Here is a 26680-nt window from a genome sequence, read left to right as displayed (position 1 = left end):
CTCTTCTGTAATTATTCCTTTCCTCTCTTGCATTATCGGTTTTCCTTGCTACTGATAACTCCAATATGCATGTGAGCCTTATCTCATAACTCCCTTCTTAAAGCATCTTCCCTGGAACCACTAGCCCATTCCTCCCCTTTCCTGAGAAAATCTCTTAAAAGTTGTCTGTAATTACTTTTTGCTCTTTTAATCTTCTTCATTAGTTTTAATAACATTTCCACAGCCCCTCTACTAAAACCATGGTTGCCAAGATTTCAATGATCTCCACATCTTCTTACCAAATGATCAATTGCCCAGTGCTCAGCAAAATTTGACATAGCTTCTATTTTTTCCTGGAACACTTTCTTCACTTGGCAGTTGTGTTCTAAATGCCCCCAGTTTTCTTCCTATCCCACTGCCTGCTCCTTTTTAGTCCTTTATTTACTATTCCTTTGTCCCCAGTCTCTTAAGAGACAGAGAGTACCGTAGGGCTCAGTCTGCAAACTGCAAACTCAGTCTGCTACCTACACTAGCTTCTTAGATGTTGTCATCTAATACCAATGGCCTTAATGCCATTTGCATGCTGATGAATCACAAAATTTAATCCCTAGATTAATCCTTACTGAAACCCACATCAATTTTCATATACAATATTGACTCACCTTCTTCAAATGGCTAATAGGCAAGCCATGTGAGCTCAACATGGAAATCTTGCTCTTCCATAATTCCCTCTCCCCAGCTCCAAACTCAATCCTCCTATTATTTTTCCCAATACACGGTACTACTATTTAACCGTCTATTCTTGTTTACAAAAAAAAAAAACAAAAAACAACTCTAGTTTCATGCTTCTTTATTCTGATTTCCTCACATCCCAAATTCAGTCTTTCACCAAATCTGAGAGTTCTTGCTTTCAAAACCCGTCCCAAATCTGACCACTCTTTCCCACCTCTACTTTTCTGCCCTTATCCAAGCTACTACCATCTCTGGATGGCAAATATAATCTATAGATTGTAGACTATAGCTATGAACTTGCAACTCTTCCCTTTTCTTGAGCTCTTGACCTTACAGTAAGCCATCGTCGCTGAAGCTTTTCAATGTGAATTAGATCATGTCATTCCTCTTGACTTCCCATCACCTGCGGCACAAAATCCAGCGATTTCATCATGCCCAGAGGTACCATGTGATCCAGCCTCTGGCATGTCTCTCACACTGTCTCTTGCTGTTTCTCTCTGTAATCTCTTTCAGCCACATAGCTCTCTTTGGCAATAACACACATTCCAATTCAGGGACTTTTAACTGTCCTCTTTGCCTGGAATTTCTTTCCATAGATATTTAGTTGGCTTTTCCATCATTTATTCAGGTCTGTGTTCAACTGCCACCACTGTGAAAGAACATACATCTTCTCTGACCTTTGCCTAGGAGCATCCTTGGTCTCTCTCTTCCCTCTTTATTCTGCTTTGTTTTTATTAATTAATGTGTGTAACTCTCTTACATGCTTTGTTGTGTTTACTTATTATGTGTTTTCTCTGTGAAGTGTAGGCTCTGTGAGAGCAGGAATTTTTCTTGCTTTGATCACATCATATCCTCAGGACCCCAAATGGAGATTGGCACATAGTAGGCACTCAGTTGATACTGTTCAGCCAAATGAATGGACTAATGGTTCTTTCTACCTAATGTATGTGATGTTTCCTCTACATTCCAACATAGCTCCAATGTTACTATAGTAAATGTAATGGAATTTATAACAGATGCCAGTTGTTTAACTCATGGGATAGATACTGTTCTTATGCCTGTTTTACTAATAAAAGAACTGAGGCTTGCAGAGTTTAAGTACGTAGCTTACAATCATACAGCAAGTAAGTGACAGGGCCAGAATTTGGACTCAGGACTGGCTTCAGCCTTCTGTGCTCTTAATCATTATGGTCCCAGCTGGAGTGAAGCTATTGTTCTTTTTCTTTCATTCCCTTCACCACATAGAGGGACACTGTACACTTAGCTGCTTCTATTTTTTTTTCCTTCCAGCCACTTCCTCTTTTTTTTTTTTTTTAATTTTTATTAGTTGGAGGCTAATTACTTTACATCATTACAGTAGTTTTTGTTATACATTGATATGAATTAGCCATGGATTTACATGTACTCCCCATCCCAGTCCCCCCTCCCACCTCCCTCTCCACCCGATCCCTCTGGGTCTTCCCAGTGCACCAGGCCCGAGCACTTGTCTCATGTACCCAACCTGAGCTGGTTATCCGTTTCACCCTAGATAATACACATGTTTCAATGCTGTTCTCCTGAAACATCCCACCCTCGCCTTCTCCCAGAGTCCACAAGTCTGTTCCATACATCTGAGTCTCTTTTTCTGTTTTGCATATAGGGTTATCGTTACCATCTTTCTAAAGTCCATATATATGTGTTAGTATACTGTAATGGTCTTTATCTTTCTGGCTTACTTCACTCTGTATAATGGGCTCCAGTTTCATCCATCTCATTAGAACTGATTCAAATGAATTCTTTTTAATGGCTGAGTAATATTCCATGGTGTATATGTACCACAGCTTCCTTATCCATTCGTCTGCTGATGGGCATCTGGGTTGCTTCCATGTCCTGGCTATGATAAACAGTGCTGTGATGAACATTGGGGTGCATGTGTCTCTTTCAGATCTGGTTTCCTTGGTGTGTATGCCCAGAAGTGGGATTGCTGGGTCATATGGCAGTTCTATTTCCAGCTTTTTAAGAAATCTCCACACTGTTTTCCATAGTGGCTGTACTAATTTGCATTCCCACCAACAGTGTAAGAGGGTTCCCTTTTCTCCACACCCTCTCCAGCATTTATTGCTTGTAGACTTTTGGATAGCAGCCATCCTGACTGGCGTATAATGGTACCTCATTGTGGTTTTGATTTGCATTTCTCTGATAATGAGTGATGTTGAGCATCTTTTCATGTGTTTGTTAGCCATCTGTATGTCTTCCTTGGAGAAATGTCTGTTGAGTTCTTTGGCCCATTTTTTGATTGGGTCATTTATTTTTCTGGAGTTGAGCTGGAGGAGTTGCTTGTATATTTTTGAGATTAATCCTTTGTCTGTTGCTTCGTTTGCTATTATTTTCTCCCAATCTGAGGGCTGTCTTTTCACCTTGCTTATAGTTTCCTTTGTTGTGCAAAAGCTTTTAAGTTTCATTAGGTCCCATTTGTTTATTTTTCCTTTATTTCTGAAATTCTGGGATGTGGGTCATAGAGGATCCTGCTGTGATTTATGTCGGAGAGTGTTTTGCCTATGTTCTCCTCTAGGAGTTTGATAGTTTCTGGTCTTACATTTAGATCTTTAATCCATTTTGAGTTTATTTTTGTGTATGGTGTTAGAAAGTGTTCTAGTTTCATTCTTTTACAGGTGGTTGACCAGTTTTCCCAGCACCACTTGTTAAAGAGGTTATCTTTTTTCCATTGTATATCCTTGCCTCCTTTGTCGAAGATAAGGTGACCATAGGTTCGTGGACTTATCTCTGGGCTTTCTATTCTGTTCCATTGATCTATATTTCTGTCTTTGTGCCAGTACCATACTGTCTTGATGACTGTAGCCACTTCCTCTTATAACTAAGCTCTGTCTGTGCCAACCTTCTACAGCTTTCTTTTTAAAAATCAATGTGTTTCACAATCTTCATGGGACTTTCTCTCCCATATATAACTTCTTCATCTAAGAAGTTCCCATATTCCATTGACTTTTTTTTTCTTTCACAGTATCTTTTGAATCCCTGGCTACATTCCCATTTCCAAGAGTCATGTTTTTATTCTTCTCTTTATGGCCTCACCCATGAACTGTCAAAACAGCTTTATAATTAATCTTCTTCCTCTCTGTAGTGCCTTCTAAATGTCTTTGTATCCTGCTTGCCAAATTTCTTCCTAAAACAACTTAAATATGGCGTTCTAGTCCATAAATTTTCCCAATGGTTCCTCACTGTCTTCCAAGAAAAAAACAACAAACCCCTGTGCATACCAGGTGTAAGTCAACATTTCTAGTCTCCTTTTGCTACGTTAGACACCCTTGCCAAGCCAGACCGATCACCAGTTCTCAAATATGCATTGTTCTTTATTTGATTTTCCTTCTGAACACTTTTTTTTCCCTTATGGAATGACTTGGTAGCCATCTCTAACTAACAGAGTTCTGTGAATTTTTCAAAGACCAGAGAGGCATTAATGCTCTCATGAATTCTTTCCTCTCTGATTACTACACCCAGAAATGAGGGCTTCTTTTCTCATGTTTGAATAGTCTCTCTCTCTAACACTTTTATGGAGTTAATTCCTCAGAGTACTGCCTCATATACTTAGGTATTCAAGTCCAAATCTTCCCTCCTCTAACAGATTGTGTGTTACATGATAGGGAGGGAATGCATCTAATTCTTCTTCATATTCACACATTGTTTAACTCAATACCTAGCATAAAATTGGTACTTGCTAAGTATCTGTCAAATAAATGACTAGATGAAAAAATAAACGTATTATAAGAAGGCCTTGTGTTCATAACACATCAGGGTTTAAGGCTCTTTTTTAGCAGTTCTAGTAGAATATCTTCAAATAAAAACTTGATATATTAAAGGCAGTTAAAATTGTTTTCATTCAACAAGAACTAACGAGCTTAGAAAGAAAGAGAAATGTGATGAAATCTAACAAGGTGTTGAGAACTTCTAACTATTATTCACTAGCTAAATACCTTGCTAATTCATATTTCATTTACTCCTCACAATACTCTCATGTGTTGAGATTATCCTGATTTTGCAGACGGGAAACAGTCTCAGCTTAACACACTTCCTTCGGGACACAACTGAGCAGCTCGTGAGTCTCTCTGGTGTGCTTCTTTTCTAAGGACAAAGACGCCTTATATTATTTGTATTCATTTTCTAAGAACCTCCAGTTTACAAACATGGAAACCAAAGTTCTGAGAGTCCAAACCCAAAACTTGTACCCGGTCTACTGACTTCACTCTGCCCCCTCACATTGTTACCTCAAGCTCTGACTTGCTCAGTGACTAAAGCAAGCCTTCTCTTATTCCTGGTGTCTTACATGAATGCAAGCCCTAAAATGGCAACTAATTTATTACTTTAATAAATTAAAATTAGTAAATTAGTAGTTAGAAATTTATTAGTTTTATTAATTTAAGAACTATTCTGTAAAGCATGCATATATGTGATTTTCAGCAGTGAAATACATTTATAAAATGCACAAGGACACTCTGACTCAGCAGTTCCATACCTAGATTTATTCTGTTCTTGGGTATATATTTAGCAGAAATGCCTAATATGCTAACCAAGAGACATGTATAAGAATATTTTGGGGAATACTGCTTATCATGACTTTGTAATGTATATAATATATTCACACAATGGACTACCATGTAGCAATGAAAATGAACAAGTTAAAATGATACAAGCAATATGGAGACTCTCGCAGATGTACTGTTGCAAAACAGAAATGTAATACCTCTTTATGGTTCAATTTACGTAAATTTGAAACAGGCAAAATAGCCTGCGGGTTTAGAATTCGAGAGTAGTTACTCTTAATGAGAGCTTGGTTAGTTACCAGAAGAGACCATGGGGAAGCTTCTGGTCACATTCCATTTCATGGCCTGGATAATGGTCAGAAGACATTTCACCTTGAAAAATCACTGGGCAGTACTGACGATATTTAGTTTTTAATATGTATTACCATTGTTCAGTCGCAGAGTTGTGTCCAACTCTATTTGACCTCAGGGACCACACCATACTAGGACTCCCTGTCCCTCGCTATCTCCCAGAGTTTGCCCAAGTTCTTATCCATTGAATTGGTGATGTCATCCAACCATCTCATCCTCTGTCACCCTTTTCCTTCTGCCTTCAATCTTTCCCAGCATCAGGGTCTTTTCCAATGAGCCAGCTATTGGCCAAACTATTGGAGCTTCAGCATCAGTCCTTTCAGTGAGTATTAACCATTGATTTCCTTTAAGATTGACTGGTTTGAGCTCCTTGCTGTCCAAGGGACTATAAATATGTGTATCATATTTAAATAAAACTTCAAATAGAAATGAAGAGTCAGTAGAATATAAACCTTTTGAAATCTTTGTCACATTACATTCTTTGTTGGCTCCAAGCTCTGTTGGTTAAACTCTAACAAGAGAAAATTTACTTCAACATATAATCCAAGTTGATTTTAAAATTAATTCTTAGACTTTCTGATAAATAAAATAGATTCTTTGCAACTGACATGATTGATGGGTCTTAGATAGCTAGGCTGAAAAACTTGTAGATTTGTATCTTGACAGAGTTATGATTTCATTCAGAATGGTAGATGCATTTACTGATGGCCCACTTGCAATTATTTGGATTTACTAGTGTATCAAGTCTTGTATAAACCACATCATAGCATAGTTTGGATTTCCAGTCACAAGTATAAAGATGCTTGCTGTTCCACTTAATAATCTCTATTTTTTAAGATTATTTTCCCCCTCTTCCTTGACATTTCTCACCATGTTCTACAAAATGTTAATTACCAGATAAAATATAAACTATCTGAAGTGTTTTTGAGTTCTTAAAATTCACAGGAAATGGCATTTAATTTCATTGAAGTGCAAAATCTGTTTATTTGTCTAAGATTATACTTCTTGGTTGAAAACATTAGGTGGCATATGTTACTTCTTACCCCAGAACACACTTCACAGCTAAGCAAGCTGATGCCCCTGAGAAGCATAGTAGCTGATAGCATAGACAGGAGAAGAATCCAGATATTCTGATTTCCCTAGTCCAGTGCTCTTTCTTATAAAACCGTGGCAAAAAGTGAGTATTTTTACAATGGCCAAAAATAATTTTATATGATTTTCTTACTATAAATTAGTCTTTTGGAGAAGATTCTTGAGACTCCCTTGGACTGCATGGAGATCCAACCAGTCCATCCTAAAGGAAATCAGTCCTGAATATTCATTGGAAGGACTGATGCTGAAGCTGAAACTCCAATACTTTGGCCATCTGTTGCAAAGAACTGACTCATTGGAAAAGACCCTGATGCTGGAAAAGATTGAAGGTGGGAGGAGAAGGCGACAACAGAGGATGAGATGGTTGGATGGCATCACTGACTCCATGGACATGAGTTTGAGCAAACTCCAGAAGTTGGCGATGGACAGGGAGGCCTAGCATGCTGCAGTCCATGGGGTTGCAAAGAATTGGACATGACTGAGCAACTGAACTGAACTGAAGGAAAGTCATATGCTGGGTTTCCAGGAATCAGACTTTGGAAAGAGATTGGAAAACAGGAGATCTATTAGCAAGCTCCTTTAGGAATAACACCTGTGAGGGTAAAGGGTGCAGGATTGCTGAGAGGGAGATAGTAAACTAATCAGGTATTGTTATCATCATTCACTTTGTAAATCATGTCCGACTCTTTGAAACCCCCATGGGGTATAGCACACCAAGCTTCCTGTCCTTCACTATCTCCCGGAGTTTGCTCAAATTCATGTCCATTAAATCGGTGATGCCATCCAACCATCTCATTCTCTGTCACCCTCTTCTCCTCCTGCCTTCAGTCTTTCCCAGCATCAGGGTCTTTTCCAAAGAGTTGATTCTTCACATCAGGTGGCCAAAGTATTGGAGCTTCAGCATCAGTCCTTCCAGTGAACATTTAGGGTTGATTTCCTTTTGGATTAACTGGTTTGATCTCCTTGCTGGTTGGCATGTAGAAAAACCTGGACAAACTATTTGGCCAACCCAAAAGTTTGATGGAGGCCTCAACTGACAGTATAGGTTGCTCTGGTGCTGGAATTATCCTTCTAGGTTGCCCAAATGAGTCGGAGGGTAGGGACGGTTCTGTGGTCTTTGATGCAGACTGCTCCTAGGAAGTAAGGTGCAACCTTGGTGAGCAGCTTCTTTGGCTGAGAGCAGTTCCTAGAGCGATGGCAGATTTTCTTAAAATTTCAGTGTTTTATTATTCCATGGATCCTAATTACTTGGCCTTGGAAAGATTCCTTTTCCATTCTCATATTGTTTTTTCTTCTGCTATAAAATGCCAGAGGAGAGGTGAAGAATAGATCTAGGTAAAGATAGAAATGGAAGCAGATGCCCTGTAGGATCACATCAGCTGTACAATTTTAATAATTCACTGTATGAGTTTGTTGAGTAAAAACCTCTTGAATTTTTTTTCAGTTGTTTCTTTCCTTGTAAATATTTGAAGGAAAAAATGTAACATCAGCCTCTAAAGAAGGTAGAGGTTTCAAAAAGTTAAATTAGATGGTATTTTAAAAGACTGAGGCTAAATAAATAAATAAATAAAAAGACTGAGGCAGAAGAAAGCATACAGTTTTGTTTTAAGGATAGCTGGGATGCTGCTATGGTTACTGGTTGGGGGCCTTTCTAGAACGTTCACTATGAGAGCCAACGTTTTCTTCCCCATCTTCACTATCTGCTTTAGTCACTTGAGTGCAGAACTCAAACAGTTTTTAGTATCTTTGGAAATTTTTGACTTATATTTTAAGTGGTCATATTTTTTAAAATTTTATTTTCATTGAACAGTTTTATTTAGACGTGATTTGTATATGTAACTGTGCATATTTAATGTACATAGTCTAGTAAGTTTAGACATGCATTCACCTGTGATACCATCACCACAAAGTCATAGATAAGAAGGTTGTTTTAAAGAGTATTTTTTTATTAAATGTTATTCAGCTCAGTCTTGGGGCAGATCTGTTGGGACTCAGAGGAAATTAATGTCAGTAACCAACATTTCCACCCTGCTGCACTTCCAGGTGGATCCCTTTAATCCTCAGAACCACATCCTAAAGTTGGTACCATGATGATCTCCACTTTACCGATGAAAAAATCCAGGAAATAGCTTATATACCCTCTCAAGTGAATGTATAGTTACCTACTATTACCTAACAAATTATCCCAAAATGTAGCAACAGAAAACAGCCATTTTTTTTTTAATAGCTCTGAACATCAGGAATCCAGGAATGATTTAGCCAGGCAGTTAAAGCTCAAGGTCCTCAAGGCATGACTCCTGGCTTCCTCCAGAGTGAACCATCAGAGAGAGTGAGAGGGGGAAAGAGAATAAGGAAGAATCTCATTTACTCTATTTTTGGAAGTGACATACCATCACTTCCATTGCACTCTTGGGTCACCAGACCAATCTGGACAAATTGTGGCAGGGAACTCCAACAAGGATGTGAATACATGAGGAGAGAATCAATGGGCACTATCTTAGATGTTGGCTATGACATTTATTCCCTATAGAGTGGCAGAACTAGATCATAAAATCAGGTAGTCTGACCTCGTGTTTGGGCCCTTTACCACTTTTTAAAGAATAACTGCAGAACACGTCATTGTGAATGTTCACTATTTTCCTAAAGTAGGAATTTGTGGATACTTGTGGCTGGCATCCAGAGACAATTGCTTGTCAAAGGACACCTGAAAATGGGAAGGAGATTAGAGTATTTATCAAGGGTGATGGAAACTATAATTCCGAATAGTCCAGATGATACGTAGGCCATTGCCAAAAAGAAATGCTAAAGAGAGGCAGAGTGAGAAATCACTTCACTTAAGCTCTTTGCACTTTAAAATATTATCTTTACTTTTCTGTTTGTTCTCCTGTCCTCAACAAATCTCTCAAATAGTCAAGTATCATGGGGAGGAGTACCTATAGAGAGCTTTATTTCTTAAAATTGTAACTTTAGAAATAAAATCTGTATTTTAGATTTCCTATAGGTCATATTTAATGCTAACATTTTTGTAAATGTTGTTAAAGTTTTTGAATTTCAATGTGCCCTGTTCAGGGAACTAAGTAATTTGGTGGTGAGGGAATTTCTACTTGAAAAATCTCTATGTGTCAGTATGAGAGATAAATCCAGTTGTCAGCAAGCTGTGTCAGAACAGATTTCTTGTCATAGTTGGCCACAGAGCAGAGATTTATTGAAAATGTTTGATGATATCACTCTTCGAGCTGTTTAAATAAACAGAGCAGGGCAGGGGCCGCCTTGAATTGTGCTGTGAGTGTGTGCATGTGTTTGTGTGTGTTCTGGCTCTCAGAACTGACATGTAGGGGAAAATACAGAAATGCACTTCAATACACAGTGTTAGGTCCAACTTATTTCAGAATGATTAGTTTTGCAACAACCGTTTTATAAGTAAGGGTAGGTGTCTGTTCTATTTTAGAAATGAATCATGGATCAGAATACTTCAAAACCAAAGCTTTGGAATACTGACTATGCTATTCATGTGAGGGAAATAGAACAATGCAAATTTCTGAGTTGCTGAGACATACAGCAGATTTATCATTTTTTTAAAGAACTTTTATTATTTGCAAACCTTTTGTACTCAGGTCAGTATTCAAAATGCAAAACTCATAGGAAGTAAAATTTCTTTTCTTAAGTAATGAAAGACTTGGAACTGGAATATGAATTTAGTCTCTTGGGTTCTCTCTGCTCTCTAACTTATACAGAATCTGTGGCTTGCCAAATTATTTTCTGTTTCTCTATTCAAATTTATTCAGCACCAACTGGAAGATATTTATGACATTCTTTTTCTAAGTGCGTTCTAAAATATTGGTTAAATTCAGATAACAATATTGATTAGAATGTGCACAATTTGTCAAGTGGGTGCCTACTGTGTTTAAGGGAGACTATTATTGTCACATTTATTTATGAATAAAAATTGTCAACACAGGAAAAGCTTTGCAGTTTGGCAGTCAACCTTAATGACTGTATAGTAATCTCATTTTGATTGCTAAGATGTATGAATTCAATTGACTGCTTCAGAGAGTGAAATTTTGAGTTATAGGAATACAGACTTTGTTATTATATGACTTTTATTTGCAAATGTATTCAAATCTATTACTATTATTATCATTGTAGTAACATAGTGACTATACACACCAGGAAACAGAACAATACATACATGAAATCATATAAAAAAATCTCCAGTGGGTTAAAATGACAGGTTTATAAATATATCTTCTAGAAAATCTTTCTTGTTAACTCACTTGAAAAATATGAAGTGTCTCCAGCACTGTACTATGACAGACACAAAGACTACAAAATTATAACCTTTTCCTTTAGGGAATTGATCATTATTTTGGCTGGTATCCTGTTTGAATTTCTGATTCTTTCAAAAGTTCCCTTCTCATTTTATTTCTTTTCCTTTTTCTAAAGTCTGTTCATCTGTATATATAGCCACAATCTACTTCTATAAAATATCTTATTGATTAAATTATAACATTTTTATTTATGATGTTATATATCAGTCTGAATTTTTCATTGAAATCCTCCCAAAAATAATTTAGAAAAGCTTTGTATCACCACACATGTTTTTAATTCAGTATTTTAAAGTTAAATATTATAGGTTAAATATCTGCAAAATACATAATTTTTCTGGTATTCTACTCTTTTAAACAAAGCCAAAAGTATAAAAATACCATAGCAATTTGATACCCACCATCATCCATTTACAAAGTATCGATACATAAGTAAGTTTCTCTTTTACAGAGAAAAGTTTGTATCACTCATTTTCTTCCTTTAACTAGTACCTACAATTCACTTCACAGAATAACATACAATTGTCAGCTCTATGAACTCTCACAGAAAGTTAAATAGTATTTCAGTTAACAACTAGATAATGTCCTCTAATTTTTCTGGAAGTAAAAGTTATATTCAAGTATTGATTAATCATTCAAGTTATCCGCTTTCTAATTTCCTAGGAGGTAACAACTGTAAAAAGCTTTATCAAGACTTATACATCTACAGGTTTTATTCACTTAGAGGTACTTCGTATAATACAATATACTAAGACAGGATTGAAAACATTGAAATTCCACTTATATCTTTACTAACATAAGTTTTTTAAAAAATGTTTTATCCCATTAAATCATTAATATACATTCTTATTTGATTCAGATAAAGCACACATTACTTAACCTCCTTAAAAAAAAGTTAGTCCTCATTACCAAAACGATCAGTCAAAACTTTCTATCTGAAGAGAGACCTGGCTTCATTTTGCAATCAAACGTGTTAATATGTACTTCAAGGAGTGTTATAAATATAATGAAATTAAATTCTCAAATGCAGTTTTATATATATATACACACACCTCCTCCCTCTCGGGCCTGCCGCCCTCTAGGTCATCAGAGCGCCAGGCAGAGGGCTCCTCTGTCCATGGGATTCTCCAGGCAAGAATACTGGAGTGGGTTGCCATGCCCTTCACCAGGGGATCTTCCTGACCCAGGGATTGAACCTGGGCCTCTTGCATTGCTGGTGGGCGAAATGTATATATGTCAGTGCTGTTTTCTCAATCCGCCCCACCTTCGCCTTCCCGTCTCCGTCCACATGGCTGTTCTCTGTGTATGTGTCTCCATTCTTTCCCTGCAAATAGCTTCATCAGGACCGTTTTTCTAGATTCCGTATATATGTGTTAATATATGATATTTGTTTTTCTGTTTTTGGTTTACTTCACTCTGTATAACAGGCTCTAGGTTCATCCACCTCACTACAACTGATTTAAATTCATTCCTCTTTATGGCTAAGTAATATTCCATGTATATGTGCACCCCATCTGCTTTCTCCATTCATCTGTCGATGGACATCTAGATTGCCTCCATGTCCTGCCTATTGCATATAGTGCTGCAGTGAACACGTTAGGGTACATGTGTCGTTCAGAAGGAACCCTTTTAATTTAAAGTGCTATGTATTTCGTGTAATTAATCTGCATTTTTAAGTCAAAATATTTTAAAAAACCTGTTTCTAACCAACAATAATGCAATATAATTTGTATCTTGATGATGAAATTACTTTGTAAAAGGAATATGATTTTAAAAAAAAGATTTTACTTTGGTAAATGTACACTGCTGTGCATGTTGAACTTCAGCAACTGGTCTTAGGGTATAACTGAATTAAAAAATCATTATATAATACAAATAATTTATTTTATAGATAAGAATATGCTGTTGAAATTGATCATTCTAGCAGCTAGCTTAATTTTTATTTTTTGTTAATAAGAGGTAGAGCATGCTAAACATTTTGTAAGATGAAGATTGACTTACGGTGAGAGTAAATATTTCATAACATGATACAGTTCAGTTCAGTCTCTCAGTTGGGTTCAACTCTTTGCGACCCCATGGACTGCAGCACGCCAGGCCTCCCTGTCCATCACCAACTCCCAGAGTTTACTTAGACGTGTCCATTGAGTTGGTGATGCCATCCAACCATCTCATCCTCTGTCGTCCCCTTCTCCTCCTGCCCTCAAACTTTCCCAGCATCCGGGTCTTTTCCAAATGAGTCAGCTCTTCGCATCAGGTGGCCAAAGTGTTGGAGTTTCAGCTTCAACATCAGTCCTTCCAATGCATACCCAGGACTGATCTCCTTTAGGATGGACTGGTTGGATCTCCTTGCAGCCCAAGGAACTCTCAAGTGTCTTCTCCAACACCACAGTTCAAAAGCATCTGTTCTTCAGAGCTCAGCTTTCTTTATAGTCCAGCTCTCACATCCATACATGGCTACTGGAAAAACCATAGCCTTGACTAGATGGACCTTTGCTGGCAGAGTAATGTCTCTGCTTTTTAATATGCTGTTTAGGTTGGTCATAACTTTCCTTCCAAGGAGTAAGCATCTTTTAATTTCATGACTGCACTCACCATCTGCAGTGATTTTAGAGCCCCCCAAAATAAAGTCAGTCAGCCACCGTTTCCACTGTTTCCCCATCTATTTGCCATGAAGTGATGACACCAAAATAGATTGATTATATTCTTTGCAGCCAAAGATGGAGAAGCTCTATACAGTCAGCAAAAACAAGACCAGGAGCTGACTATGGCTCAATCATAAACTCATTATTACCAAATTCAGACTTAAATTGAAGAAAATAGGGAAAACCACTAGATCATTCAGGCCTGACCTAAATCAGATACCTAATTCATAATGTGATACAACTGAACAGATATTCGAATAATGGAATTGAACAATGCTCACTAAACCTAGAAAATATTGTGTAAGATACCATCTGTAGGTTTAGACCAATGTAACTTCAAACATGTTTTGGTATTTCCAGAAAGCATTCAGTTGCATTTAAATTAATGTGTCACTAAGCTATACTACTTCAGCTGCTTGAAAGTATTTTCTATTAAATATAAATCCTTAGTGTGATTATTTAGAGTATACTTTCATATTCTGTCTCCAGACTATAGATCTCCAAAGCATTACTTTCCTTCACAGAATTAATAGAAAATCCCCACTTTTTTAGCCTGCTCTATATAATATATTCCATCTCTGAACAATCTAATGTTTCTAACATCATCATTTTTGCCTAGAAGAAAGAATAAGATGAAAACAAAACTAAGCCAAATAAAAATCAGGGATCCTTAAGGTGGCCTATGAATCACTTCTTTGTTTGAAACCATGAAAAGTTTTAAACCTCAGGGTAGTTCTTGCTAGTGAGATTCTTGAAGAGTGAGTTGTCTTTTCTGAAGGGACTTTCTAGAAAGAGAGGTAAGTACAGGAACCTACATGAAACCATGAAGCACATCCATGGATTTGAAGATGTGAAAATGTAGCCGTTTCCTTTTTGCTTGTTAGGCAGATGCATGGGATTGAAAATATTAATGACAACACCTTTGTTTTGCAGCTGTCGTGAGTGCCATCCCTGTGCCAACCCTAGAAAGTGCCCAGTACCCAGGAATCCTTCCATCACCCACGTGTGGATACCCTCACCCACAGTTCACCCTCCGGCCTGTGCCATTCCCAACACTGTCAGTGGACCGAGGTTTTGGAGCAGGAAAAAGTTAGTGTATTGCATTTTCCTTTCTTTTTACTGAGAACAAATGAATAACATCAATAAAGTCTTGTCAAGTGTGTAGCATTTTAATGTTCTTATCCTTTGTAATGAGGGATTCAGCTGTGACCTGAGTACTAGAATTTTCTTTTTCAGCATGGTCAGTTTTTGGACCCTAAACATGTATTTGGGACTGATTTTCTAGGAGTCTTTCCACAGTCCGTTGCACTGACAATATGAGGAGTTGTGAGAAAACAAACCTTAACAGATTCAGTAAAACAGTAACATGATGGGTGCTGGAAATTAATATGTTCTGTTAAGTGGGAAGTGAATAAGCAAGTGGCTGAACTCCAACATATTCTTGCTTAAGTGTCTGTTGGTAATAATTAAAAGATGTTTCTTTGATTTTCCTTATGAACCAATACCTGTATGAAAGCTTTAGCTTTCTTTAGTTAAATCAGCCATTTACAACACCATGGAGAGAACTTTTTCTTTTATAATTTTTAAGAAATAGTTATTGGATATAAAAAATTTCCAGACTAGTATTTCATCTGTTTTCATGTATTTATTTTTCCAGCTTCAAAGAGGTGTAATTGACATTGGACAATGTGTTGTACCATGTATTGATTTGATATACTTCTCTGTTGCAAAATGACAATCACCGTTACCTTAGCCAACACCCCCATCCACGGCACACAATAAGCATTTCTTTTTTGTGGTAAAAACATTTAAGAGTTACTCTCTTAGCAATTTCTGAGTGTTTAATACAGTATCATTAACTATAATCACTCCTCTGTCCATGGGATTCTCCAGGCAAGAACACTGGAGTGGGTTGCCGTTTCCTTCTCCAGGGGATCTTCCCAACCCAGGGATTGAACTTGCATCTCTTGCATTGGCAGGCGGATTCTTTGCCACTGAGCCACCTGGGAAGCACTTGTAAAGCAATTGTCCTCCAAATTAAAGAAATAATATTAAAAATAATTGGCAAAAAAAATGCATGGGAGTGCAGAATCTTTGATATCCAGTTTTCATTGCCTTTGCCTACATACCCAGAAGTGGGATGGCTAGATTATATGATTGTACAATTTTTAATTTCCTAAGGTACTTACATACTGTTTTCTACAGGAGCTACATCAATTTATATTTCCACCAACAGTGCAAAAGTGTTTCCCTTCCTCCACATCCTCGCAAACACTTCTTATCTCTTATCTTTTTTATTTTAGCCATGGTAACAGAGGTGAGGTGATATCTCATTGTGGTTTGATTTGCATTTGATTTGCATTTCCCTAGTGATTAGTAATGTTGAGCACCTTTTCGTCTATCTGTTGGTCTTTTCTATACCTTCTTTGAAACAATGTCCATTCAATTCCTCTTCACATTTTTTTAAATCACATTGTTTGTGTTTTTGTTTTTGAGTTGTATGAGTTTTTATATATTTCGGATATTAACCACTTAATCGGATACTTGATTTGTAAGACTTTCCCTTCGCTTCCCTTTTCATTTTCTTTCTTATTATAGCAGCTTTTTAATTGGATATAGTTCCATTTGCTTATTGTTGCTGTTGTTGCCTTTGCTTTTGGTGTCAAACCAAAAAAAAAAAAAAAACATTGCCAAGATCAAGGTCTAAGTTTTCTTACAGGAGCTTTACAGTTCTTGGTCTTATGTTCAAGTCTTTAATCCAGTTTAATTTTGCATATGGTACAAGATAACGGTTCAGGTTCACTAGTTCACAATGACTATTATTCAGTTTTCCAAGCACCTTTTATTGAAGAGACTGTTCCCTCCCCGTGGTGTATTATTGAATTTCTTTTTAAATATTAGTTTATTTTATACTTGGGGATATATTTAGGCTCGCAGTTCTGTCTCTGTGGTCTGTGTCTGTTTTTATGCTAATACTATACTGTTTTAATTACTATAGTTTTGTAGTATAGTTTGGAAATCAGGAACTATGATGCCTCCAGCTCTGTTCTTAGGTTTACTTTTGGTTCATGAGTTCCATGCAAATTTTAGTTTTGTTTTTTATTTTCTCTTTTTCTATTTCTGTAAAGATTACATTGGAATTACAGTAAGGATTGATTGAATATATAGATGGCTTTGGGTGGTAATTTTAACAATATTAATTCTTCCAACCCATGAACACAGACTATCTTTCCATTTTTGTTGCTTGTTCAACTTCTTTTATCAAAGTCTAGTAGATTTCCATATACAACTGTTTCACCTCCTCAGTTAAATTTATTCCTAAGTATTTTGTTCTTTCTGATGGTCCTGTAAATGAGATTGTTTTCTTAATTTCTCTCTCTGATAGTCTGTTGTTAGTATATCAAAATGCAACTGATTTCTGTATATTGACTTTGTATCCTGAGAGCAGTATTTGTTTCAAAGAATGTACAAATGGAGAGAGATTCTCTAGCTATTATATGCACCCTGGTGATTTTTCCTGTGCTATTTGGCTTTTTTTTTCCCTTCAAGCACAGCATTTTAAAATCAATTTTATGGCATTCTTCTCTTAGTTATGAACAGGTGACTCAGCATCTCCTGTGAGATAGGATATTTTGTAATAGATAAGATGGTAACAGCAATAAAATATATTTGTGGAGTAGCTATATTTTTTCCAAGCCAACAGGGACAGCTCTAAGAAATCATAAATTGTCTAGATGTAGCAAGGTTAGAATTAAAAGGCATCAAAAATCTGCCAAGAGAGAATTAGATTTATTTTTCTTCTTCTCACTGGACATCACATCTAGAGAATAGAGTTGTGTGCAAACTCAAAGAAAAAAGTCCTCCAGACCACACTGAAGGGATTTAAATGAAGGTGTGAGAAGTCCAACACCCCCAAATTTCTGAATCCCAAGGCAACTAGGATGATAATTCTAGTGAAAGGATTCAGAACACACAAGTCCCTTCTTCAGTTTCCGAATTGCACTGTCCCCAAGAGAAAAGAGGTTTATAGTTTTAGTTTAGTTTTCTTCTCATTGCTTCACTGTTCATTTATATTCTCTTACTGTAATAGGAAGTGTCAGAATGGCCTTTATCTGTTCATTCCAGCAAGACTGAGATAGCCAAAGTTCACGACTTTGTCTAAAACTGGAAATTAACTATTTCATTCCTGGGTGTTCCTATAAATTCTTTTCCATTTTTAAAAGCATCACCTCCTTCTGAAAATCCAGCATCCCATTGACTCCTTCATTTCTCTCCTGATCTGGTACAGCATGCAAAACTGTCTCATTAAACCATGGGGAAAATGATTCCAAAAGTTAAATTTCAATGAAAAGGAAAACAACTGAACTAGTATAGAATTTAGTTTCGTCTGTGGTTAAGGATCACAGATTTGCATATATCTTTGTTTAGTCTCACATACCACTCTGGTGCAGGATTTTGATAGTGGGGGAGGCTGTGCATACCTGGGGTCAGAGGGCAAATCTCTGTATCTTCTACTCGATTTTGTTATGACTCTAAAAACTGCTCTAAAAATTAAGGTCTGTTAGAAAGAAAAGGTGGTATGGGGGGGGAGTATGGAGTGAGAAAGAGGAAGGAAGGAAGGAGGGTAAGCAGGAAGAAATGGAGAAAAAAGTAGTCTCCTTAGTTGATTTTTATTTTAATTTACTTAAAAGTAATATTATTAAATACATTTAAAATTATATTACTATTATGTAACATATAATGTGAACATAAAATAGATAATGTATTATATAAAGTTATGCAAATTAAGGATTCTGAACAGGATTCTTTGTTTAATAATTCTTGAACCTTTTAAAATAAAAGGCATAGACATTCTACTCCTGGCCAAAAGGCATAGACATTCTACTCCTGGCCAAGATACCATAGATTTTTTTAAAATATAAGATATACTCAGTCCTTCAAGTATTTTTTGACCAAAGCTATGTGCAATGCAAAAGGAATTGGAACTAATATGTGTTTCCAAGTGATTGCTTTGAAAAGAAATACATAAAACAAGCATCCTCTTTTCTAGGAAACTAAATATTCTCTAAATCACTGTCAGAAACAGTTAACTTCCAGCCATTCAGTATTGGTTTCTAAATGCCTTGAAGAACACTAAACATCCCAGTTCTCTCTCAAGCAGAAAACATTTCATGTCTCTTGCTGGAGATGTCTTATTAGTCACCTTGAAAAACAGCAAAAGGCACATGTAGGCAAAGAAACATTTGACTGTGGGAAATGGAGCAACTCTCCTTTCTCAAAAGTTATCAAAAAGAACTTTGAGTTTGAGAGATGACTCACTCAATACCTGTCCCCAAAGAAGGCTGCTTTCTGAAGCCACTAATAAAGCTGAATTTCTCCCCTCCCATAACGAATAGAAAGATATAGGATACAGTACATTTGCATAACACATATTCAGTGATTACGCAGAAATGTTTATACAGTTATGGTGGACAAATATTTCTTCTTCCTCTTAATAGCTTCAGTTTTGCTCTTCACATCAGTGGGCAAAGGAGCTGGCCGTGGGGGAGCAACAAAAAGAGATGTATTTTGAAAACTTCAAACAATCATCTGTAGATCTCATTTCTATAAGTCAGTATAAAATTGATGCCCCCATTTCCTCCTCTTTGAAACAGGTACTAGAGGTGATGATGTCCACTATTATTTTTAGTGTTGGCATTGTCTCAGTGAGAGCACCAGTCAACTTTTTCCAGGTTACTGTTCTTCCTCACCTCTCTCCCAAATTGGAAATGAGTTAACAAATGGAACTTGTCTTAAATAAAATCAAAACAGTGGAGTTCATGGATTTTTCTCTAGGGTCTTTAAAAAAAAAAACAAAAACTAGCTGTAAGGAATTGGGGTTACCCAGGATTACTGCATGATGTTGTTCTTCTGAGATTAACGAGTGAATTTGGTTCATGTCTTGAAGTGTCTTTGTTTAGTTATTCATGTGCTATATTTCTTTCAAATATTGCAATCTGAGATAGAAGGAAAATCCTCATTTCCATTTTTGCAATACCTTTGCCAGTTATTTTGTAGCAATTATTTATGTGCTGACATTAATTATTATAAATTGCCTTGAGATTTGACTCTGCTGTGTAGCTGTATGCTATTTGGACAATGAATTCCTACTATCTCATCATTTGAAAATGAGTGCCTTGCCAGGACCTATCTGATTCGCACTTTAGTCTGTGAATTACAGGGAGGCTGCACTTTGTGAGCAAAAGGAGGTTTTCTTTGCTTTTGGAGCCCTTAGCACGGCTAAATGTCATGTCAGAGAGCCAGTCTGTTTCACATAGGTGTCCTGAAGCTGGCACCTGAACTGGCCAAACAGGCCTATATGAAATGAGACCTTTTCTCCAGTGGAACAGTTCTATTGTGTTTGCTTGAGAGTTTTTCACTGCCTTAAATGTCAACCAATTCAAAAAGGCACTTTTTTTCTTTTTTTTTGCTCTGTGCAAAATATGCTGCTGCTGCTAAGTCGCTTCAGTTATGTCCAAGTCTGCGACCCCATAGACGGCAGCCCACCAGGCTCCCCCGTCCCTGGGATTCTCCAGGCAAGAACACTGGAGTGGGTTGCCATTTCCTTCTCCAATGCGTGAAAGTGAAAAGTGAAAGGGAAGTCGCTCAGTCGTGTCCGACTCTTTGCGACCCCATGGACTGCAGCCCACCAGGCTCCTCCATCCATGGGATTTTCCAGGCAAGAGTACTGGAGTGGGGTGCCATTGCCTTCTCCGTGTGCAAAATATAAGCATTATGAATCACCTATGGGAAACATATAACTTGCCATTGAATTAGGTGTTAACCAAAATTAACATTTTGAACAAAACAAAAACAATCCTTTGTGTATGACTGATACATTCAGTCTTAAGGCTGGACCCTCTCATTCCCACCTAGCACATGAGGTTAGGCACTTTCCTCTTCACTATGTGGCACGAAATATTGATTGTGCTAAAGAGCTGGTCCAGTGGTATCAAGCCATCATTACTTCCCTTGGTGTCAAGAACAACACTGTGATGTTCCCAGTGGGAATCATGGTAGCCAACTGAAAACTTGGGAACGGAGGACTAGGCATGCTCAGCATTTTTATTTTCAAATGTTAAAGAGAAGAGGAATGGTAGTGCCCACCCCCAAAATTCAATGAAGTCAGCAGAATTCATGAGGAGCCTGAAGCTTTTAAGTAAGTCAATTTTAGAAGACTAAAAAAATGCCAAATTTTATTAAACCTATGATCATCCTAATATTTTAATATAGATCTCTGTCATTTCAAAAATGTAAAAGAAATAGAAAAGAAAAAATATGAAGGAAGGAATGGAGAAAAGAAAGATATCACAAAATATTACTACCTCTGTAAAGACTAAAGCAGTTTTTAAAATATAATACAGATTTACTGCAATCCATCTTCAATAGAAAGAATTACAGCAGATTTCTGAGAAAAATGTGAAATTTCTTCTCATGGAGAGGCATTTTTAATATGATGTGAATGTATGCTAGTCGTGTCTGACTCTGTGGCCCCGTGGACTGCAGCACACCAGGCTCCTCTGTCCGTGAAACTCTCCAGGTCAGAATACTGGAGTGGATTGCCGTTTCCGCCTCCAGGGGATCTTCCTGACCCACAGATTGAACCCTCATCTCCTATGCCTCCTGCATTGCAGGTGGACTATTTACTGGCTGAGCCATTGGAGAAGCCCCTAGTATGATGATGTGGACCCTTTAGTAAAAACTAACCCTTTGGTAATAAAAGAAAGACCTCATTGTTGGTTCCTGCAGCTGCTTCTTTAAGTCTTAAGAGATACTGTATTTTTATCTGGGCAATTGAGTATTGATCATTTATTCCTTTAGGTTAAATATGAGTCCAGAGTAAAACCTGCATAATTTTGTTTCTAAAACTATGTTTCCAGTCACCTAATTACACCGTCTTGATGGAACAGAAATTACATGCATATTCCTCTTTCCTTTCATTCTTAAAAGCAGTTTAGCTCCTTTTAGCATCTACCTGAAGTTCCCTTTCCCTTTTGCCTTTGAGAGCCAACATCATCAAAGATTTGCCTTAATTTTGTTCCTTGTAGCCCCACACTTTAACCTTGCTATTATATATGCATGTGCATACATGTCCATCTTTGGTAGGTCATCCTAGCATAGAGATAAGGTACTTCTCTTCAGACTCTGCTTGCCATCAGAGTTCTATCTAGTTTGCTTGATTAAATTTTCCTTATTTGAAGAAATATTTAATCAGGTTCTTTGCCCATTTTCTGGTTCCAAGTGCTACGTGGCTACATATGTCCTTGGCCAACCCTGTATCTTTCCACCTCCATCTTTGAATGGGGTAAGCCTGAAGCCTGCTCAGTGACCCAGAGGCCCTCTAATCCTTTTTGAATATAGAAAAATGAGCTTTAATATCAAATGCCTTCTACAGGCACATTTCACTTTTGCATATCTTTTACATCTTTAATCTCCACCCCCTTCAGCATTATCAGATATTCTGTCTCCTCTGCCCTTTGCTGACCTCACTGAGCCTCCCAGAGAGGTGTCTCAAAATTATCTCACAAACTAATTATCTTGAGATATTACCTGCTTAGAAATTCTCTTTCAAAAGTAAGAGATTATCTTCTATCACTGTATTTTTTCCTACCTTTACCCAATAGCACTTTCTTAAGAAACAATCAGAAATATTCTTCTTTGATCCACATTTATACCTACTATGCAGCTCTGTTCATTTTCAATTTAACTTGGATCTGTTGACTCTGAAGATAAATGAATAAAGTCAAATCACAGTGTTCTTAGCATGGAAAACTGCCTGGCCAATATTTTAGTACAACTCAACTGTGTCCTCTGGAGAAAAAGGTGTGTTTTACACACAAAATTGTCCAAATAGCCAAAGGCTGTCACAAACAACTATGTGAAACCTCTTTAACCATAGTAATCTGAATGAAAATTACAAGGTTTGCTACCAAAGGGGAAAAACTGCAATTCTGCATTCAGGCAACTTGTTTCGACAGAGTCATCTCTCATGTAACTTCTTAGATGGATGTGCATCTATTTTGTTTCAGAAGATAATGACAGTGGTTATTATTTGCATCATTTTATTAGCAATGCCTTGAGCACCCGGTAACTCTGATGTGTTTGATAGCTGACATGGCATGTTTAAATCACAGAAAAATTGGCATATTGGCTGGCAGATAATAATGCAGCTGTAGCCGGGTTTGGTACATTGAATTTCACTGACATTGCTACTTATGAAAGGAGAAATAACTTTCTCTTCTCGCTCCATCACTTATGATTGCAGGGCCCAGACAATTCAGGCAATACAGTCAGCGCTGTGTATCTTTTACTATTCTTCCTAGAAGATACAACCCGCTCCTTCCAGGTCTGTTTCTACTGTTTAAAGGGGAGTGCTAACACGTCCCATAAACGCAAGAGGATAGTGGGATGCAGATGTTCTAAATGTGAAGAATAGATTGGCCACATCCTGGCACAACTCTCTGAACTGTTGCAGTGACTTAGGGAAAGCCCACTTTGTTGTGGAATAATGAATGGCTTCTGTTGTCTTTATTGCAGCGGTGAGCGAAGGACCAACCGCCCAACAGCCAGCCATGTTGCCCCCAGCGCAGCCTGAGCATCCCAGCAGTGAGGAGGCACCCAGCAGAACCATCCCCACGGCCTGTGTTCGCCCAACGCACCCCCTCCGCAGCTTCGCCAACCCTTTGCTACCTCCGCCGATGAGTGCAATAGAACCGAAAGTCCCTTATACACCACTGCTGTCTCAGTCAGGTGAGTGCCGGTTTGTCTGCATTTAGAAGCTTAGTTGTCCTCTGTGGCCCTGCGTTTAAGTGCCTGAGGCTTCCTGGGAAGGCTCGGAGGTGATGCAGCTTTTGCATGCAGATCACGTGCTCAGTGCGCTCATGTCTTTGGCTGATTTTTGTGGTGCGGCTTTCAAGGATTTGCCTTGTAAGCAGCTGGCTGATTGTGCTTTTCGTTCCTTTGGAAAGTCATTCATTGATGCTGAATGTCAGTCCAGTACTTATAATATGTGCTATAGGTATGCCCACTAGCGAATACTGGACTTTCTGCTATGTGGGTTGTCAGATTTAAAGCCAGACTCCGAAATTAGAGTCAAGGTACAGGAGTGTGCGGAAATCACTTTTGAGAAATGTATGTAAATCTCATAATTCTATTTTGTTCCTTTCAATGGTCATCTTCCAGGGGTTCTTATTTTAGAGTTCCAAGGCCAGAAAGGAGCATCAGACCGTGGTAGTGTCTAATCTCCTAATTTTAGAAGAAATAGAAATAAATAAAGAAATATATGAATAATATTAAATAAGTATAAGAAACAACAATAAAAAAATAAAGAAATAGAAATAAAGAAACCCACTTAGATAGATAGGAAGCAATATCTGTGTTTCCTTTCTAAGAAATGCAGATGCAGAGAGGAGAACCAGAATCCCTAATTCCCAAAGCAGTGCTCATTCTGTTACCTTAGCTGGCATCCATTGGCTCCACTGAACCAGAGCTGCTTTTAGTTTCTGTTATGGATTAGGGAGAATCAGGGACCTCAGAGAGGGGGAGAGGAGAAGGAGGAAAGAAGGTGGAGAAGGAAAAGAAAAAAGATGAGAAAGAGGAGGAGGGGAGAAGGGGAGGAGGAATAAATAGATAAGAGAGAGAAAGGTCAGTAGCTAGTTCTTTAAATATGTAAAGAACTACATAGGGCTTAAAATTATTTGGGATATTGGCATCATTCTTGACAACCCCAGCATATTAGGCACAAGACAATGAAGTTCAATAATCCCATGTAAAGAGAGATGCCTCCTTAATAGACACAGGTAGCTGCATGGACCAATCTGCCATTGTACAGATACATTTGAGTTAGTTTCTGTTTCCAGATACATACCCAGAGCACTTTTAGTCACTGCGTTAGTGCATAAACCTGCTGACGCTAGGAAAAATAAGGCTGCAATTATGAATCTTAAGTTTATATTAACATGAAGACTGTATCTTGTTCCTGGCATCACACCGATTGATTTGTGTGTGTCTGGTTTCTGACCATTCATGTGGCGTCTAGTACGGCTGCTCAGCTGCCCAGCTCTGGGCGGTGGAGTAGGACACAGGAGGGCTGTGGACCTCCATCCCTTGAGATACAAGCTGCGTGTCGCCCCTGGGCAGAATGGGGCCTTCTCTGACACACAGGGTCACTGCAGGTCATGGTTTCATTTCACCGGAGATGGCTCTTCCAGCCCCAAAGAAGCCCACACTAGGATTCAAAGCAAGTCAGTATTGTCCAATCTCTTCTTCTGCTTGCCACACGTAAATCCCACATACACATGATTCAGAGAATCCACTACTTGGTATTGCCCTAAACCTGTGAGGTCTTTGCTAACTGAGACAGGAACAATTTGAAGCAAGAAAATTTATTTCAGGAAATTCCTGTGTCAAGAACATGCTGCCTGGTGATTTCTGGCTATACCCACTTTCCCACTGAAATGCCAACTAAGGGAAATGATCTTGGAGGACACTGGTATTCAGGATAGTTGGCAGGTTAATTGCAACTACTAATAATAACTAACCTTTATTGAACATGTGCTATGTGACCTATATGCTTCTGAAGGCCTGTAGTATGGTATGTGATCCTCAAAACTTTGTGATGTTGTGCCTTTTTAAAACCTATTTCAAGGATAAGGAAATTGTAATAAAGAGCATTTAAGTAGTACAGTTAAATCTATACAGCTAGGGAGCAAGGCTTCTTTTCCCACTCTTTTTGATTGTAGAAAGCAGGGGTTCTGAACTTTTAGGAACTCATTTGTAACTCTTAGTTTATATCTAACTCATTTAATGACAAAAGCAAAGATAATTTTTAAAGCCTATTAAGTTAAATCAGTCTAAAGCTGATAAAAAGAAAAAAATGGGAAACATCTGAAATAATTCTGAGTTGGGAAATACCATTTTCTCACAAGGTTTCTTCCCTCACATTTTAATGAGTGAGAGAAGATGAGAATTTTATCAGAAGCTTTTTCTACACCTGTTGAAATGATTGCATGGTTTTTATTCTTCAGTTTGTTACTCTGGTGTATCATATTGATTAAATAGTGGATATTGAAAAATCCTTGCATCCCTAGGATAAATCCCACTTGATCATTGTATATGATCCTTTTAATGTATTGCTGGATTCTGTTTTCTATTATTTTGTTGAGAATTCTCACATCTGTCTTTATCAGTGATATTGGCCTGTAATTTTCCTTTTTTGTGTGATATCTTTGGTTTTCATTTCACAGTGATGCTGGCCTCATAGAGTGAGTTCAGAAGTATTCATTTTTCTGCAATTTTTTTGGATAGCTTCTGAAGGGTGGGTGTTAACTCTTCTCTAAATGTTTGGTAGAATTCACTTGCGAAGCCATCTGGTCCTGAACTTTTACTTGTTGAGAATTTTTAAATTACTGATTCAATTTCAGTGCTTGTAATGGGTCTGTTCATATTTTCTGTTTCTTCCTGGTTCAGTCTGAGAGATTGTAGCTTTTTGAGAATTCGTCCATTTCTTCTAGAGATGTTTAACTATTTTATACTGAGAATACCAATTTTATAACACCAAGAAATTAAAGTGCTGTAGTACTTTATATTGTTGATATTCTATTTTGAAGTGAAAGTCTTTTTTTTTTTTAGGAACTGTGTTATGCAGAGAAAAAAAGATGGAAATGATATTCAGAAGTCCATTTAAAATGAAAATTCTGCAGTGGAAGTAATAGTGGGTTCGGAACACAAAGTTTGGAAATAAACTCATACTCCAAGTGATCTATAATAACAAAAAATGACCCCCAAATGACCCAGTTATCCTAATTTTAGAAAGAATACCTGATAATGGGCAGAACAAAGAACTTACCATGGTCATTTGCTATTTTTTTTTAATTCTAGTTACAGTGAAACCAACGCTGTCTAAAAACAAATGCAGCATGAATGAGTGTATTATATCCTTAACAGATGTGTCAGAGAGGTTTTTCTTTTGTCTCTACACCTATTC

At 37.5% G+C, this 26680-nt stretch overlaps 1 protein-coding gene across 5 annotated transcripts in view; it reads left to right on the top strand.

The window, feature by feature from the left end:
* DCC (DCC netrin 1 receptor) overlaps window positions 1–26680 on the top strand; it is a 1226177-nt gene that overhangs the window by 1150126 nt on the left and 49371 nt on the right. For 4 of the 5 annotated variants that reach the window (XM_070452512.1, XM_070452511.1, XM_070452513.1 and 1 more), the window contains 2 exons: window positions 14590–14745; window positions 23233–23445. In XM_070452512.1, coding sequence (XP_070308613.1) covers window positions 14590–14745; window positions 23233–23445 — 369 coding nt within the window. The remainder of the gene's footprint in view (window positions 1–14589; window positions 14746–23232; window positions 23446–26680) is intronic. The other variant, XM_070452514.1, reaches the window with a different exon arrangement.

Source organism: Odocoileus virginianus, chromosome 22 (genome assembly GCF_023699985.2).
Source record: "Odocoileus virginianus isolate 20LAN1187 ecotype Illinois chromosome 22, Ovbor_1.2, whole genome shotgun sequence".
Taxonomy (NCBI): Eukaryota; Metazoa; Chordata; class Mammalia; order Artiodactyla; family Cervidae; genus Odocoileus; species Odocoileus virginianus.
This window is presented reverse-complemented; position numbering and strand designations above follow the sequence as displayed.